The 19383-nt window shown below is 41.3% G+C and overlaps 1 protein-coding gene across 5 annotated transcripts in view; it reads left to right on the forward strand.

Moving 5' to 3' along the window:
• Nucleotides 1-19383, forward strand: part of usp4 (ubiquitin specific peptidase 4) — a 101012-nt gene that overhangs the window by 63141 nt on the left and 18488 nt on the right. For all 5 annotated transcript variants that reach the window (XR_006314257.2, XM_043707670.2, XM_043707671.2 and 2 more), the window contains 7 exons: nucleotides 5-178; nucleotides 2127-2285; nucleotides 4700-4921; nucleotides 7590-7673; nucleotides 9981-10075; nucleotides 10630-10830; nucleotides 18399-18502. Coding sequence is in view for 4 of the 5 variants with exons in the window: in XM_043707670.2 (XP_043563605.1) it covers nucleotides 5-178; nucleotides 2127-2285; nucleotides 4700-4921; nucleotides 7590-7673; nucleotides 9981-10075; nucleotides 10630-10830; nucleotides 18399-18502 (1039 nt within the window). In the remaining variant the exon portion in view is untranslated. The remainder of the gene's footprint in view (nucleotides 1-4; nucleotides 179-2126; nucleotides 2286-4699; nucleotides 4922-7589; nucleotides 7674-9980; nucleotides 10076-10629; nucleotides 10831-18398; nucleotides 18503-19383) is intronic.

Raw genomic sequence — 19383 nt, forward strand, 5'->3', positions numbered from 1 at the left:
TTAGTGTTTGAGTAATACTGGTCCATTGACTGATTATTTCCTACAAGGAAAGTACGAAGAAGAACTAAATCGGGAAAATCCTTTAGGAATGAGGGGAGAAATTGCTGAAGCCTATGCCGAATTGATCAAACAGATGTGGTCAGGGAGAAGCTCTTATGTGGCACCTCGGATGTTTAAAGTAGGTTCTGTTGGATTCTTTCATATTAATTGGCAGTGATTTTTGAAGGTTAGATTTTAAGACACATTAGATTTTAAGAAAACTCATCACCTTGTAAAGTTTAAGATCTGGAATTTCGGTTTCTGTTTTATGTCTTGTGCCCTTCCACCTATTTTAAAGCAGGTTGTCACACTTTCTTACTAGACTGAATATCTGCATTATGCTGTAACCATTTTCATCAGACTATATAAGTGAAGATAGTGACAAATTAGTTCATATTTTTACAATACATAGTACAAATTTAATTTCTATTAAACAAACAAAATAATTAGAGTAGATTCCCTACAGTATGGAAACAGGACCTTCGGCCCAACAAGTCCTCACCACCCCTCCGAAGAGTGAACCAGCCAGACCCATTCCTCTACCCAATATTTACGCCTGACTAATGCATCTAACACTGGGCAATTTCGCATGACCAATTCACCTGACCTGCACATCTCTGGATTGTGGGAGGAAACAGGAGCACCTGGAGGAAACCCAAGCAGATACTGAGAATATACAAACTCCACACAGACAGTTGCCCGAGGCGGGAATCAAACCCGGGTCCCTGGCGCTGTGAGGCAGCAGTGCTAACGACTGAGCTACCGTGCTGCTCATTGCCATATAATTCCCACACAAGAATGATTTCTGGTTTTGTATGTGTATTTATCCATCTAATGAAAGAGAGGCTGTTGAGTTGCATTAGACTTTCCACTTGTTTCTACTAGGAGGCAAGCTTGTACCTCACCTTTGGTACTGAATTGAATTTGCCAGCCTTTGCACATAAACTAATTAATTTTGAAATGTGGATCATTTAGTGATCATGGATTATATATGCAACGTACCAGGGTGATTTCTTAACCGGGGAGAAAAACTGTCATATATGGTAAGAGCACTTCTGTATAACAAAAAAACGCATTTCAAGGGCTCTTGTGATGCAGTGCAGGCATCCCCTACCTCAGCCAGGAGGCCAGGTTCAAAGTCTACCTGTCTCGGGTACAACAACACCTCTGAACAGATTGATTGATTAGAAAATGTCCAGAAAAAGTCTTCTAAGGGTTCTTGTGACACAGAGATAATATCCCTGCATTCAAGTGTCAACTGCTCCAAGAGTGTGTCATAACAGAAAAGTAAGAATTGTAGATATGAAACAAACGAAAGCAAATTGCTGGAGAAACACAGCATATGTGGCAGCATTTGAGAAGAGGAAACAGTGTTTCAAGTCAGGGGAACCTTGGGTCTGTTTTCTTTTCACAGGTGCTGTCAGTCCTATTGAGTTTCTTCAATCTCTGTTTTCATGTTGTAACATGCCTGAACACATTGGTTTAAAAATGCATAGAAAGGCATCCCATTGCAGCCTACCATCTTTTAAAAGTATTTCTGTTCCTATTTTTAACATTCTGGGTATTAAACTGCATGTGGTTATCTATTTCCACTGTTATCAGAATCCAGTATTTTGTGCAAATTTCTCTTTGGTGACGGAGAAAATTAAATAATACTTTTCAATGCAAGGAATTTCATAGCTTAATTCTGTCCACTTTGATCTAATTTGTCAGTTATACAATCAAGATTGTGAAATTTTGATTAACAATGTGAGACGCCAATTCTTTGTGGAAAATCAATCATTTAAATGAACAAACCCAACCTAATTATATTCCAAGGCTACTGTTCAACATGAATGGAAGGAAACAGACACTACCGAAAGTTATAATTAAATCTTTAAATGTAAAGTTGGTTTTTATAGGGCAGCTTTATACTAGAACCTACCAAGAAGAGATTTGTGCTAGTGGAGTGTTTGAAATAAATTTCAAGTTAGTACAGAAATAGTTAAAACTGCATTTTAAATTCTTCATAATTATTTCTGATCAAATTAAGTATAGGTTTAAAACTATAATTACCCTGTTAAGTATGAAACTCTTTCTTTCTCCAGACCCAGGTTGGGTGTTTTGCTCCCCAGTTTTCAGGATACCAACAACAGGATTCTCAAGAGCTACTTGCATTTCTTTTAGATGGCTTACATGAAGATTTAAATCGTGTGAAGAAAAAACCCTACTTAGAACTTAAAGATGCTAATGGGAGGGAAGATGAGGTAAGAATGACTGAATGAACCTCAAAATAATGCAAATTTGCTTATTGCATTGTGAGCATTGATTAAAACACAATTTGCTTTTATTTCATAGCCTTGGTCTTTTCCAAAATATTTCACAGGTATTGAATTACTTTTGTAGGATAAATATTGAAATTTCCTCTTAAGATCAAAGTTTGGAAATGTGACCCATCTAAATCTATTACAAATAATTATTTGAGTGTGACTCAGCGGTAACTGGACAGTTATTTTATCCTTTACCCGTTGGTGTCATATTTTCAAGTCATTAAATCTTGATATCAGTTGATTGCAGGAAGCATTTTATTGCCAAATAGCAAAAATTTACGCGTCCAGGCAATAATATCCAACTGATCATACATGACCTTCAAGTTTACAGGGTAATGAACTTTGTCTGCTTGCTGTTGTTCAGATTCTTTAGCAAAAGAGTTTTAAACTCTAGCATCTTTGTGTCCACCTATCCAAGCTAAGCTTTCTTTTGCACGTGTTTGACTATGAAAATTCCCCTCACATCAATTAACCCATTAAAAATCTCATTGAAACTTTCCTCGTTGGCATCCATTCCACTAGTCTATACCTGTTTTGTTAAACTCTTTCTTTGCATGCATTTATCAACAGTTTAGTTACATTTGATGTGTACTCTTACATGCTGTGTGACAATTTGCGGATCGATTCATTAATATACACATCGTTAAAAGTTCATCGCAATAAGATAGAGCTTATGAGTTCCTTTCAAAAAGCTACTGAAAGGTCTGTTGTCAGCTCTGTTAACTGAGTTGTAGCAAAAATTGCTACTTAGAGTCATAGTGTCATAGAAATGTACAGCTTGGAAGCAGATCCTTTGGTCCAACCTGTCCATGCTGACCAGATATCCCAACCCAATCTAATCCCACCTGCCAATACCTGGCCCATATCCCTCCAAACCCTTCCTATTCATATACCCATCCAAATGCCTTTTAAATGTTACAATTGTACCAGCCTCCACTACTTTCCCTGGCTGCTCATTCCTTACACGTACCACCCTCTGGGTGAAAAAGTTGCCCCTTAGGTCTCTGTTATATCTTTCCCCTCTCAGCCTAAACCTATGCCCTCTAGTACTGGACTCCCCCACACCAGGGAAAAGACTTTGTCTATTTACCCTATCCCCCAGCCTCTGACGCTCAGGGAAAACAGCCCCAGGCTGTTCAGCATCTCCCAATAGCTCAAATCTCCAACCCTGGCAACATCCTTGTAAATCTTTTCTGAACCCTTGCAAATTTCACAACATCTTTCCGAAAGGAAGGAGACCAGAATTGCATGCAATATTCCAACAATGGCCGAACCCATGTCCTGTACAGCAGTAGCATAACCTCCCAACTCCTGTATCCAATACTCTGACCAATAAAGGAAAGCATACCAAATGCCTCCTTCACTATCCTATCTACCTGCAACTCCACTTTCAAGGATCTATGAACCTGCACTCCAAGATCTCTCTGTTCAGCAACACTCGCTAGGACCTTACTATTAAGTGTATAAGTCCTGCTAAGATTTGCTTTCCCAAAATGCAGCACCTCACATTTATCTGAATTAAACTCCATCTACCACTTCTCAGCGCATTGGCCCATCTGGTCAAGATCCTGTTGTAATCTGAGATAATCTTCTTCGCTGTTGACCATACCTCCAATTTTGGTGTCATCTGCAAACTTATTAACCATACATCTTATGCTCACGTCCAAATCATTTATGTAAATGATGAAAAGTAGAAGACCCAGCACCGATCCTTGTGGCACTGCACTGGTCACAGGCCACCAGTCTGAAAAACAACCATCCACCACCACCCTCTGTCTTCTACCTTTGAGCCAGTTCCGTATCCACATGGCTAGTTCTCCCAGTATTCAGTGAGATCTAACCTTGCTAACCAGCCTCCCATGGGGAACCTTGTCGAACACTTTACTGAAGTCCACATAGATCACATCTACTGCTCTGCCCTCATCAATCCTCTTTGTTGTTACTTCAAAAAACTCAATCAAGTTTGTGTGACATGATTTCCCATGCACAAAGCCATGTTGACTATCCCTTTCATCTTTAATATCAGCTTAGTTCGAATAGTATTCTTGCCTCTGATTTAAAAGCCCCAACGCTCATTTGAGCACACTAGCTCGAGCAACATTTTCTCTCACCGTTGTGCAGCCTAAGGTCAAAATTCCTCTCATACCTTCACATGATATGGATTTTTATTGATTTGATCTCTTGATGGGACCTTGTATTCAAATTGGTTACTTGTTATGCTGATATCGCATTCAGAAGTAATCTAATAAATGTGTGATGTTTTGGAATACAATGTGGCTTAATAATAATACACATTCTTTATTAGTTATCTACAGCACAAACAAATATTCTTGTCCTGTTTTTGATTGTAGGTGGTGGCGAAAGAAGCATGGGAAAATCACAGGTTAAGAAACAACTCCATCATTGTGGACATCTTCCACGGACTTTTTAAATCCACTCTAGTTTGTCCTGAATGTTCAAAAATTTCTGTAACATTTGACCCTTTCTGTTACTTAACTCTTCCTTTGCCTATGAAGAAGGACCGCACGATGGAAATCTTTCTTGTGCAGGCAGACTCATCTAGGCCAATGCAGGTATGATCAGATTCTCTGCAATAAACTATTGTCGGGTAATCAGCACGGTAGGGTACGAATCTATATAATAGGGAAAGATTTGAGGTAGTAGATCTATTTCCACTGAAGCAAAAAAGGCTAAGACAAGATTTGTTGTAGGTTTTTAAAACATTGGTTTTGATGATGAAAGGCACCTTCCTATAATTGAACTAATACAAAGAACTGCAGATACTGGAAATAAAACTAAAATAAATTGCTGGAGAAACTCAGTAGGTCTGACAGCATCTGTGAAAAGAAAATGGATCATATTTTGAATCCAATGATAACTTGAAGAAAGGGTCTGCAGAAGGCTGTCTGGACTCAAACCATTTTTTTTTTCCCCTTCAGAGATGCTTCCAGACCTGAATTTCTCCAGCAATTTGTGTTTTTGTTTGGTCCCGCTAGTTAAGGATTTGGCAATGAGTTTAAATTTCTGAAAGTGACAAACTAGAAAAAAATCTATTTGTTGGAAAATGGAATAATTTGCTACTGTAAATTTCTACGGGAGAGGCTGTTTCGTTATTCAGAGGAAATTTAGATAAATACAGGAGAAGAAATAGACAAATCGAGAAATTGTAGGGCTGTAGAGTTAATATTGTATTATTCGAGCCGAGATTCAGGACGGGCATAATAGGCAGAATTACCATGTGGCTCTAAATGTCTGATTCTCAGTTCCTTCATAGGTACCAAGATCCTTTGTTGCAAATTTATAACTATTATTAATTTGAGCATAACTTATAGAGGAATTATTCTGTTAAAATTTTAAGTAGGGCGGCCAGTTGTTTGCAGCTCACTTCTGTACCATCAGTCTTCACAGATACCATAAACAAGGCACATTTCTGAGCAAATAATGCCATTTCCAGCTCTCACTAAAGACTTCAATTTGAGTATTATGAAGAAGAGCCATGATATACAAGCTTTTTGTCTTGCTGTGTTCAGGACAGAATCCAAGAATGCTGTGGTTCTGTTCACCGAGCTGGAAGTTTTTGTTGCAAACGTTTCGTCCCCTGTCTAGGTGACATCCTCAGTGCTTGGGAGCCTCCTGTAAAGCGCTTCTGTGGTGTTTCTTCTGGCATTTATAGTGGCCTGTCCCTGCCGCTTCCGGTTGTCAGTTTCAGCTGTCCGCTGTGGTGGCCGGTATATTGGGTCCAGGTCTATGTGTTTGTTGATGGAGTTTGTGGATGAGTGCCATGCTTCTAGGAATTCCCTGGCTGTTCTTTGTTTGGCTTGCCCTATAATGGTAGTGTTGTCCCAGTCAAATTCATGCTGCTTGTCGTCTGCGTGTGTGGCTACTAGGGATAGCTGGTCGTGTCGTTTCGTAGCTAGTTGATGTCCGTGGATGCGGATCGTTAGCTGTCTTGCTGTTTGTCCTATATAGTGTTTTGTGCAGTCCTTGCATGGGATTTTGTACACTACATTAATTTTGCACACACACAGACCAAGTCCTGAACTATGAAAGCAACCACCCCAATACACACAAACGAAGTTGCATCAAGACACTATTCAAAAGGGCTACAACACACTGCAGCACACCAGAACTGCAAAAAGAGGAAGAGGAACACCTATACAAGGTATTCGCAAAAAACGGATATCCTCGCAATTTCATCAACAGATGCCTAAGGGAAAGACAACAGAGCGAGGACATGCCGCAACCCAAAGGACTAGCCACACTACCATACGTCAAGAACATCTCTGAAATGACAGCCAGACTACTGCGACCACTAGGACTTATAACAGCACACAAACCAACAGCCACTCTCAGACAACAACTCACCAAAACGAAGGACCGATACCCAGCATGAGCAAAACTAATGTAGTGTACAAAATCCCATGCAAGGACTGCACAAAACACTATATAGGACAAACAGGAAGACAGCTAACGATCCGCATCCACGAACATCAACTAGCCACGAAACGACACGACCAGCTATCCCTAGTAGCCACACACGCAGACGACAAGCAACATGAATTTGACTGGGACAACACTACCATTATAGGGCAAGCGAAACGAAGAACAGCCAGGGAATTCCTAGAAGCATAGCACTCATCCACAAACTCCATCAACAAACACATAGACCTGGACCCAATATACCGGCCACTACAGCGGACAGCTGAAACTGACAACCGGAAGCGGCAGGGACAGGCCACTATAAATGCCGGAGGAAACACCACAGAAGCGCTTCATAGGAGGCTCCCAAGCACTGAGGATGTCACCTAGACAGGGGACGAAACGTTTGCAACAAAAACTTCCAGCTCGGCGAACAGAACCACAGCAACGAGCACCCGAGCTACAAATCTTCTCTCAAACTTTGAATCCAAGAATACCAAATTTCAAAGAAAACAACAATTTTATACTGCATGAGAAAATGGTTGTGATTGCTAATTGCAACACCCTCGATAATCATAGTTGTCTTACCTGGTTCGAATTTTAATAAAAGCTTGAGGAATAACTGTTCCCTTGTCTCCATGCAACATTGTTACTAGAATCCACTTGCCAACCAAACAGTACCCTTTCTTCCTGCAACATAAATTATTGTGCCCTTTAAAATTTGCTGTTCTTGTGATTCTGTCTTGAAGAGCAGAAACAATTTAAAAAGTGTCATTTTTAAAAATTCTTGCAGTTATTAATGTTGGCTTGTTAATTCCACAGTACAGAATAATTGTTCCAAAGATGGGTGCAATTTGTGACCTGTGTACAGCCCTCTCTCAAATCTCAGGCGTTGCTGCAGAAAAGGTAAGCTGTTCAAGTTATGTCTGAAGTATTGCATTCAACATTAGAATTTCTTACTCAGCAGCTATTTGCCTACACTGCGTGCATGCTCATGCATTCTGTCAATGAATTCACAAAATGTCTAGTAATCTGACCTGGGGCTTGATTCAAAATATGAGAATTTGAGAATATTTCTTGTTCATAATAGTGGTATTTCTACAGTAATGATATTGCAATGTTGTGTCCTTTTGCTCTGAATACCTGAGCATCAAATAATTGAACTTTGTAAAGACGTTCACTATAGTTAAATTGCATGTTAACTCCGTGTCTGGGTGCCTGCAGAATTAATGATGACCTAGATGAGAAATTGCAGAAATAAACAAAACAATGAAGTAAAAATACTGCAGATGTTGGAAATATTTGACAGTTATTGCACCATGAATGGAGCAAAGCAGTTACATGAAGAAAAATCCTTGATCTGAAGTTTTGCACAGGGAGCATTCTGATAGCACCATCATCCATTGCTCGTTGGACTTGTTGAACTAATGTCTTAATAAATTTCATGGTCTGAAACAGATCATGTTTATACAACTAAAGCATAGTTAACTTTTTCTACCAGTATTCTTAATTCCAAAAATAACATTTGTGGCCGTGATAAAAGAGTTCACATAAACTCAGTGCAAATAATTGCTTTTGAATTCTGGCAGAGTGAGGTTGACAAAAGAAAATACAATATCATGAATCTTTACAAATTATAATAGAAAAGGGATTGCAAACTTCTAAAGAAAAAGATTGAAAGCTGTATACAATAAACAAAGCTTTTCAATTGTTATTTTGTCTTAAACTCTGGTTATGTCTGTTACTTCAGAAAAACTATTTCAACAGTAATAAAAAAGCAGAATCCATAGATGTAAAAATGTCTAATTCAACGTAAATGTATTCATGTGCATCTTGCATCAAGTTGACCAAAACTAACAATAAAACAGCTTGTTTCACATTCTCAGTTTAATTTTAAAAATGTACAGTTTTTTTTAGATCTGGAAGTATAGCTTATTATTCAATTTAAACAGTTGCAATATTTCAGATCTTTATGAATCTTAAACATCTGCTATGATATATTCAGGAAGCAAGTCCATGGCACATTTCCTATCATGAGGAAATAGGCTGCATATCTTTATGCAAGTGGGGAAAAATGTTGCACTCAACAAATGTTCTCATAGTAATCCAATTTTTGGGTGAAATGTTCAATTTAAGTTGGAACATAAGCAACAAGAGCAGAAGTAGGGTAAAGAAACAAGAATGAGGTATTCAGTCTGAGCTGGGTCCACCATTCAACAAGATCATCGCCTCCACTCCACTTTGTTGCTTGCCTCCCATAACATTTGACCTCTAAGAGATCTATCTAACTCAATCTTGAATATAATCAGGGATCTAGAATTCCCAAGATTAATGATTCTCTTCTAAATGATCTAGTGACTAAACAGATCATATGAAGGAAACCGGTGCAATTGATACATTGTTCTGTATTAACTAATTTTACCCAGTTTTAGAAATGGTCAATCTTCCTGCAAGCTGTCTCGATAGACAAAATGTCTTCCTTGGAAAAGGGATTGGCTGCTCCAGTGCGAGAAAAAACAGAATCCTTAGATTTCTCCAAGATTGGACAGAAGGGTCTGTTTTTGTGCTGTATGACTCTATCAGCAATACAAAAGTAATTGATTTTGCCAAGAATTTTTACGATGGTGGATATTGCAAGGGCTACAAGCAATTATTCTGGTTAAAGAAAAATTGCTTGTGGAATCTTTGGGATGAATACTGAATCAAGTGCATAGCGATGGCCTCTGACTGATCTAGTGACATGCATGAAGAATTGCTAATCAGGGAAGTTGGGGGATTGCAATACACCAACAATAGTTCGGGGCTCTCATGACACACTGGTATATCCCTACCTCTAGGCCAAAAGATCTCGATTCATGTATCCCTGACGTGGAGTGTATCATAGCGTGTCTAAGCAGGTTTGACATTTTAAAAAATATAAATTGCCTTAACTGCCTTTATGGCAGATTTAAAGTTGTTTATAGTGTTAGAATGTTCTCAGGTGGCTGTTAAAGAGAATGAAATCTAAATTTGTTGTTCACTCGTACACACTAATTTCTATCCAAATATCTTCACAACTTAATCATTGATATTCTTCAAGACTAAAAACCTCATCACTTGACTATAATAGGTAATAGGTAAGCTCAGTATCAAAATAACATGAACATTGGAATTATATTACTGTAATTCTATTTTTTTCTCATGATGTGTAACTCTTGAATATTTCTTGCACAGATGGTGGTTGCTGATGTTTATAATCACCGGTTCCACAAAACATATCGACAAGATGAAGCTTTAAACCACATTATGGACAGGGATGATATTTTTGTGTAAGTTTGAGGCACCTGTTTCCATTCTCAATTTTCCATTTTAATGGTGACAGAAGTAGCTGTAGTTCTTGTTACTTCCACATTCCCTTATAAATTGGTCTGGAGCTTTGCAGGTCTTATTTTTGCGTTGTGGAAAATGGTTTTGAACTTACAGTCTAAAGAAATGTTTATTGGCCTTAATTAGAAAGGACTTGTGACTTTAGTGGTTAATGCTCCGTTCAGCGTGTCTTACAAAACTGGAAACACTCCTTTCAAGCAAAGATCAATGCTGTGTATGTCAGCGAGGATCAAAATAATCACAAAATTTCTGCTTCTGATTGCTATCTAATGCCTTTAATTGAAATGTGTCCTTTGAGGACAGGCTTTTTTTTTAATTAGTTGAATTTGGCGCCTCAACAACATGTTGACATCCGAAGTTAGGGGAATTATCCCATCGTCTTTCCAGTCAGTTCTACCACGTAGTGATGTTCTGTACTTGTTCACACCTGTTTGGTTTTTATTTCGAACTGAAGATTATTTTCTTGGAGCTGCTGATTATTCTTTGTATTTTACAGTTATGAGGTTCCAGGTGTGAGAGAGGAAGACTCTGAAAATTCAAAATGCATCAGCCTCCCAATTTATTTCCGTGAGAGAAGGATGCGATCCTCAAGTGCACCTGTTGGCACCGTTCTCTTTGGTCAACCTCTCTTAGTCTCTGTTCCCAGAGATAATGTTACAGTGGACAACCTGTATGAACTAGTCCTTGCGCGAATTTCGTAAGTTTACTAATGTAACTTAATTGAAGGAGAGAAATAGTTCAAGTGGCTTGCTTGTTTCACTTTGCATTTCCAAACTGGCTTCCAGATCACCTTTTGTGGTCTGCACTGTCCTGTTTATAACGTTAAGCTTCAGATTTGGTATGTGGACCATGCTATTTTGATCCATCTATTCTGTGCTTTTCAATTTTATGGCTTGCACAGGTCAACCCACAGGAGTTTTTAGAGCCAATCAAGTTGAGGTGGCAAGTTTGTTTCTCTGAAATGAACTGCTTATTATTTTTTAACAGTTAAATTTGTCATTTTTCCAAATTCACTTTCACAAATTGCTATGAACATATGATCTCGGTGCTGCATGCTCCACTACACTACTGTGACCAAATATCTAACTAAAATAAGGACTTGATTGGAGGGTATTGCCTTTTGCCAATGGTCTATGCCTTAAAGTCATTATTAAAGTCAGTTGACAAATTCAGTTGCTGAAAACAAAAGTCATCTCTACATGTACAGTTGTCATACTTTCAAATTTTTTATTTTTAACAAAAAAGTTGAGATGATTAACACTAGTGTTTTTAATCACCCTCTCTTGTAACTTGGGCACATCCTACTCTTCAGAAATTCAAGTAGACATTGTGTGTGTTACTTTGCCATTGGGCTTCCAAATCTTGTATGAAAATATACTCTCTGTACAGCTAGCTGATCAAATACTTCAAGAATCAAAATTATTTATTCTCTTGAGGATCACAGAGATACTTCTTTCAGAAAGCATACCGGACAGCTCTGAATAATAGAGAACTGAGTATACTTCGACTATTTCAAAAGAAAAGAAAATGTTCAAATTAACAAGTCGAGAATTCACTACACATGCAGTCAGTCACTTTGACCTGCAGCTACTGATATGCAGGGTCCCATAACCCATAGATGCTTTGTTTCCATTAATGGTGACAGTCAATGTAATTAGAAAAAATCTATTCTGCTTCTATCTTGAGATCTTTAATAATGATTTGAGCTGGTGAAGCATGTAGACTGCATTGTGATTTGTTTTCTCGTCCAAAGAGTGGCACTTGCTATGTCAGACTAGATTGAACATGATCAGAATGAAATATGGGCGGCACAAGTTCAGGGACAATCATAATTGGAAATATGTGCTTTGCACTTGAGCTTAAGGGAATCAAACCATGACAGATTTGGGTTCAGCTTGTGATGGTCTGTAGCATGACTACCCTCTCTCAATCTACTTAGTATTCACAGACAAAAGTTAAGAACATGAGTAGTCTGTGCAATCCATCAAGAAAACCAGTTCCTCTAGTCAATCATGGCTGATCTTTGCTTCAACTTCATGTTCCTGACTGTGCCTAAATCCTTAACTCACTGGGAAACAAAAATGTCTATTTCAGCTATAAACACATTCAACAACAAAGAATCCACAATCCTTTGAGACAGAATTTTAAAGATACACAACCCTCCCAGTGAGGTAATTTCACTTTTGTCTTGGTCCTGAAATGATTGGCCCAATATGTTTAAGAATTCACTGAGATTCCCCAGCCTAGGGAAACAAGCCTTCACTATCCATTCTGTCAAACACATGGAGTCTTGTCTATCTAGTTAGGCCATCTCCTTCTAAATTCTGGGGAATATTATGTACGTTGATGCTGCCTGACCGGCTGTGCTTTTTCAGCAGCACACTCTTTGACTTGATCTCCAGCAGCTGCAGTCCTCATTTTCTCGTTCTCATTCAATGGACCAGTCTAAACTTTTGCTATAATGCTTCCAATGCAAGTTATAAAGAACTTGCTCTCAAAAATGAGAGATTTCTAACCATTTAGTGGATTTCTGAGCAGCTTCCTTCTTGAGATGTCTGTAGCAAAGTTCCTTCTATTTAGAGTCATAGAGATGTACAGCATAGAAGTAGACCCTTCCATCCAACTCGTCCATGCAACCAGATATCCTAAATTAATCTCGTCCCATTTGGCCGAGATCCCTCCAAATCCTTCCTATTATATACCCATCCAGATGCCTTTTAAATGTTGTATTTGTCCCAGCCTCCATCACTTTCTCTGGCAGCTCATTCCATACGTGCACCACCCTCTGTGTGAAAGAGTTGCCCCTTTGGTCCCTTGTAAATCTTTCCCCCCTCACCCTAAACCTGTGCCCTCTAGTTCTGGACTCCCCCACCCCAGGGAAAAGACTTTGTCTATTTATCCTATCCGTGCCCTCGTGATTTTATAAACCTCCTTATAAGATCACCCCTCAGCCTTCAATGCTCCAGGGAAAACAGCCCCAGCCTATTGAGCCCCTCCCTATAGCTCAAACACTCCAACCCTGGCAACATCGTGTAAATCTTTTCTGAACCCTTTCAAACAGAACCTTAATTAGCTGGGGAAGTGCACCAAGAAATGGCAAAAGGAGTTTAATATTGATAAGTGTGTGAGGTCTTGAAATTTGGAAAGTCAAATCAAGTTAGGAGGCCCTTATTAGGAGTGTAGTGGAACAGAGCGATCTTGGAATTCAGGTCCCCAGTTCTCTGAAAGTGGAGTCAGGTAAATAGGGCAGTGAAGAAGGCTTTTAGCACACTGGCCTTCAGTCAGGGCATTGAGTACAGAAGTTATGTTGCTGTTGTTCAGGACGTTTGTGAGGCTGCACTTTGGAGTATTGTATTCCTGATGAAGGGCTTTTGCCCAAAACTTAGATTTTCCTGCTCCTCTGATGCTGCCTGACCTGTGCTTTTCCAGCACCACTCGATCTAAACTCTTGGAGTATTGTGTTTAGTTTTGGTCACCTTGTTATAGGAAGGATCTTATTAAACTGGAAAGAATGCAGAAGAAATTTACAAAGATGTTGTCTGGACTCGATGGTCTGAGTTCGACAGAGTGGTTGGACAAGCTAGGACATTTTTCTTGGGAGAAAGTGAGGTCTGCAGATGCTGGAGATCAGAGCTGAAAATGTGTTGCTGGAAAAGCGCAGCAGGTCAGGCAGCATCCAGGGAACAGGAGAATCGACGTTTCGGGCATAAGCCCTTCAGGAATGAGGAAAGTTTGTCCAGCAGGCTAAGATAAAAGGTAGGGAGGAGAGACTTGGGGGAGGGGCGTCGGAAATGTGATAGGTGGAAAGAGGTCAAGGTGAGGGTGATAGGTCAGACTGGGGTGGGGGCGGAGAGGTCGGGAAGAAGATTGCAGGTTAGGAAGGCGGTGTTGAATTCGATGGATTAGACTGAGACAAGGGGGGGGGAGGGGAAATGAGGAAACTGGTGAAATCCGAGTTCATCCCTTGTGATTGGAGGGTTCCTAGGCGGAAGATGAGGCGCTCTTCCTCCTGCGCCTCCATACACATCATCTATTGCATCCTCTGCACCCGATGTGGCCTCCTCTATATTGGGGCCCCAAAGGAAACTTCCATATCCGCCACAGATTCACCTGCACCACACACATCATCTATTGCATCCTCTGCACCCGATGTGGCCTCTTCTATATTGGGCATCACTATCAAACCAGCAGACAAGGGAGGCGTGGTAGTAGTTTGGCGCACTGACCTCGACACAGCTGAGGCCAAACGCCAGCTCGCAGATACCTCCTCCTACTGCTCCCTTGACCATGACCCCACCCCCCACCACCAAACCATCATCTCCCAGACCGTCCATAACCTCATCACCTCGGGGGATCTCCCATCCACCGCCTCCAACCTCATAGTCCCACAACCCCGCACCGCCCGCTTCTACCTCCTGCCCAAAATCCACAAACCTGACTGCCCCGGCCGACCCATTGTCTCCGCCTGCTCCTGCCCCACCGAACTCATCTCCGCATACCTTGACACCGTCCTGTCCCCCTTAGTCCAAGAACTCCCCACCTACGTTCGGGACACCACCCATGCCCTCCATCTGCTCCATGATTTTCGCTTCCCCGGTCCCCAGCGCCTTATTTTCACCATGGACATCCAGTCCCTGTACACCTCCATCCCCCATCACGAAGGACTCAAAGCCCTCCGCTTCTTTCTTTCCCGCCGTACCGACCAGTACCCTTCCACTGATACCCTCCTTCGACTGACTGAACTGGTCCTCACCCTGAACAACTTCTCTTTCCAATCCTCCCACTTCCTTCAAACGAAAGGAGTAGCCATGGGCACCCGCATGGGCCCCAGCTATGCCTGCCTCTTAGGATATGGGGAACAATCCATCTTCGCAACTACACTGGCCCCACCACCCACCTTTTCCTCCGCTACATCGATGACTGTATCGGCGCCGCCTCGTGCTCCCACGAGGAGGTTGAACAGTTCATCCACTTCACCAACACCTTCCACCCCGACCTCAAATTCACCTGGACAGTCTCAGATTCTTTCCTCCCCTTCTTCGACCTTTCTATTTCTATCTCAGGCGACCGAATCAACACGGACATCTACTACAAACCGACCGACTCCCACAGCTACCTGGACTACACCTCCTCCCATCCTGCCCCCTGTAAAAACGCCATCCCATTCTCCTAATTCCTTCGACTCCACCGCATCTGCTCCCAGGAGGACCAGTTCCAAAAACGCACAACCCAGATGGCCTCCTCCTTCAAGGACCGCAATTTCCCTCCCAACGTGGTCGACGATGCCCTCCACCGCATCTCTTCCACTTCCCGCTCCTCCGCCCTTGAGGCCCGCCCCTCCAACCGCCACCAGGACAGAACCCCACTGGTCCTCACCTACCACCCCACCAATCTCCATGTTCAACGCATCATCCGCCGTCATTTCCGCCACCTCCAAACGGACCCCACCATCAGGGATATATTTCCCTCCCCTCCCCTATCAGTATTCCGTAAAGACCACTCCCTCCGTGACTCCCTCGTCAGGTCCACACCCCCCACCAACCCAACCTCCAATCCCGGCACCTTTCCTTGCAACCGCAGGAGGTGCAAGACTTGCGCCCACACCTCCCCCCTCACCTCCCTCCAAGGCCCCAAAGGAAACTTCCATATCCGCCACAGATTCACCTGCACCTCCACACATATCATCTATTGCATCCTCTGCACCCGATGTGGCCTCCTCTATATTGGGGAGACAGGCCGGCTACTTGTGGAGCGTTTCAGAGAACACCTTTGGGACACCCGGACCAACCAACCCAACCACTCTGTGGCTCAACATTTCAATTCCCCCTCCCACTCCACCAAGGATATGCAGGTCTTTGGACTCCTCCATCGCCAGACCACAACAAAACGACGGTTGGAGGAAGAGCGCCTCATCTTCCGCCTAGGAACCCTCCAACCACAAGGGATGTACTTGGATTTCACCAGTTTCCTCATTTCCCCTCCCCCCACCTTGTCTCAGTCAAATCCATCGAACTCAGCACCGCCTTCCTAACCTGCAATCTTCTTCCTGACCTCTCCGCCCCCACCCCAGTCTGACCTATCACCCTCACCTTGACCTCTTTCTACCTATCGCATTTCCGACGCCCCTCCCCCAAGTCCCTCCTCCCTACCTTTTATCTTAGCCTGCTGGACAAACTTTCCTCATTCCTGAAGAAGGGCTTATGCCCGAAACGTCGATTCTCCTGTTCCCTGGATGCTGCCTGACCTGCTGCGCTTTTCCAGCAACACATTTTCAGCATTTTTCTTGGGAGTGTAGCAGACTGACAGGGAACTTTATGAAGGTGTATAAGACCATAAGAGGCATGGATAAGGTGAAAATATGCAGTCTGTTTCCTAGGGTGGGGGAATCGAAGACAGGAGGGCATCAGTTTTAGGTTAATGAGGAAGCAAATAAAAGGGAACCTGAGGGGCAACTTTTTTCACAGGGTGGTATGCATATGGAATGAGCTGCTAGTGGAGGCAGTTGGGGCAGGTACATTAACAACATTTTAAAGGCATTTGGACAAATAGACGGAGACAAAAGCATTAGAAGGATATGGGCCAAGTGCAGGGAAATGGGATTAGCGTGGATGAACATTTTGGTCGGCATGGACCAGTTTAGGCCAAAAGGCCCATCTGCATGCTGTAGGACTCTGACTCTAAGTTTCATAACATCCTTTCGGAGGGAGACTAGAATTGCACATAACATTCCAAAAGTGACCTAACCATGTCCTGTACAGCTGCAACATGACCTCCCAACCCCTATACTTAATGCTTTGACCAATAAAGGAAAGCGTACCAAATGATGTCTTCACTATCCGATCTAGTGAAACCTGGATTACAGGGTAAGTGACATTGTAGTAGAAAGTTACATTTGTGTCATGACATCACAGTTCAGTTCTCCAAAATTTACTGTTTGCAGAAAGCATTTTGGTTTAAAATACTGGATGGCAGAAGAATACAGGTTGGCAGAAAAGCTTCAGACCAATTAGATTGACCAGTGCTTTTCCATTGGGCCTACTTCAATAGCTTGGTGACAATGCTATTTCACTGATTCACTGCAATGATTGACTGTAGCGCTAGAGACTGGGTGCTCTCATCTTTTCAAGTTTCTACAGTTTAGCTATAGAAGTGTAAATTTTTTCTTCAAACTATTTTTAAAATTGCACATTAACTGTGATACATTAAAAAGCAAGCAGATTTCTTTTAGGGAAAAGTCAGTCCCCTACTTTACCTGTTGAAGAAAATACAAAAAGATTATGTTGGCATTCAGTTGGACAGGCACATGCTTTTTTAGTATCTGGGAATGGGTGTAACCAAGCATTTTGCCTTTGGTGCGAATCATGTGCTAACACAGAGTAATGCTGACAAGCTGCTTATTTGCGTGTGAATTTCATTGAAATATACAAGTTTCTGAAGGGGTTTGACAGGATCGATACTGTTGGAGGGCAGTGGTTGGCAAAATTGGTCTCCAGGTAAGAGGACACTGATTAAAGACTGACTTGAGTTTGTTCCCTCAAAGGGTTGGGAATCTTTAGAATTCTCTGCTACTCCAATACTGACCATATTTATAAGGCTGAGATAGATGAACAGATTTTTCGGTCTTTGGGAATCTGAATATGTGTAGCGCGTGTATCTCTGGAGTTGAGATCAATGTATTGAATTGTGAAACAGGCTCAATGGCCTGTATGGTCTACTGCTAATTCTTAAGCTTTTGTGACAATCATCGGAGCTGAAAATGTGTTGCTGGAACAGCGCAGCAGGTCAGGCAGCATCCAGGGAACAGGAGAATCGACATTTCAGGTATAAGCCCTTCTTCAGGAATCCTTCTGCCCGAAACGTCGATTCTCCTGTTCCCTGGAAGCTGCCTGACCTGCTGCACTGTTCCAGCAACACATTTTCAGCTCTGATCTCCAGCATCTGCAAACCTCACTTTCTCCTGACAAATTTAGGCTAGCTTCTAACTTTCATTAAAAATGAATAAAGTGTGCAACTATAGCACTGCAGTTGAGTTGCAAATATGTAGTTAGTTCTGATTAACACTACTAAACTATATTTCCATATGGGTGCTCCTTGCCTTGGATTTGTAGTAAAATCAAGCCTTTTTTGACATTGGCTTTTGATTGAAGTTTTTGCTTTCAGTAACAATAATTCAGCTAATTTTTAACAGAATTCCAGTTAAAGTAATTACTGTCAACCTGATGTGCCTGGCCTAATAAAAGTATTAATTCTATGTTTTGTTTTCAGCCGTTACGTGAAAGTGTGCAAGGAAACGTATGAAAACTATAGCTCTGGATCTCTGAGTATTGACAATGGCCTGTCTAGTGAGCCAAATGGTATTAATGATGAAGGTACGACTGTGTGTTAACCTAGACATCTCTTATAATAATATATAAGTTCAAAGTGCAGCTGATTTATCTGGAACTTGTCATATTAATGTCTTCCTGTAATAATTGTGCCTGTTGCTTTTAGAAAAAGATGGTTTTAAGGGCCAATTTAATTGCAAGTCATCATTCCATAAAGATTGTTGCAAAACCTTGTTTTGCCTCTTGTGTAACATGTCGTAAATCACCGAGCAATTGTTATTTAGAAAATTAAAGTTACAGCACCGATGCAGGTCTTTTAGGCTGTAATTTCATTGCCATCTCTTTACAAGATAAATTTGCCTTGTCCTCAAGATCTCCCTTTTCCCTGTAGCCCTGCAGATGTTTTCCATTCAATCATTATCCAATTTCCTTTTGAAGGCTGTGATTGAATTTGAATGCATTCCAGATCCCGACCACATGCAGACTGAAATAGTTTATTCTCATACCACCTTCAGTTTTTGTCATGTGCCTTTAAATTAGCATCCTCTGCTTCTCAATTTTTTGATGTTGTCAAAATACTAAATTCAAATTTGATTGGATTTTGATATCATGGATCATAATTTTAAAAAAGCCGAATTTGCATTTGTTTTTCTATCATGGCAACTCAGCTACACTATTCGTTTCACAGACAAATGTTGCATTTTAACTTCTTTCAGTATACCGTGTGCCAGCTTCCAGTCTCTCAAAGGTGCAGTACACACCTACATCTTAATAACAAGTGATTTCAGGTTTTATCAGCTGCAAATGTTGAAATTGTGTCTTAAGCAATCAAGTCTAGGTTGTTAATACAGATCAAAGGATTAGTCCTCCTCCCAACATCTGCATACCTCTTACTTGTCTACAAACTACTACTGTTTCCTATCATT

The sequence above is a fragment of the Chiloscyllium plagiosum genome, unplaced genomic scaffold (assembly GCF_037043375.1).
Source record: "Chiloscyllium plagiosum isolate Xiang-an unplaced genomic scaffold, Cpla_swu_hap1 HiC_scaffold_14, whole genome shotgun sequence".
NCBI classification, from domain to species: domain Eukaryota; kingdom Metazoa; phylum Chordata; class Chondrichthyes; order Orectolobiformes; family Hemiscylliidae; genus Chiloscyllium; species Chiloscyllium plagiosum.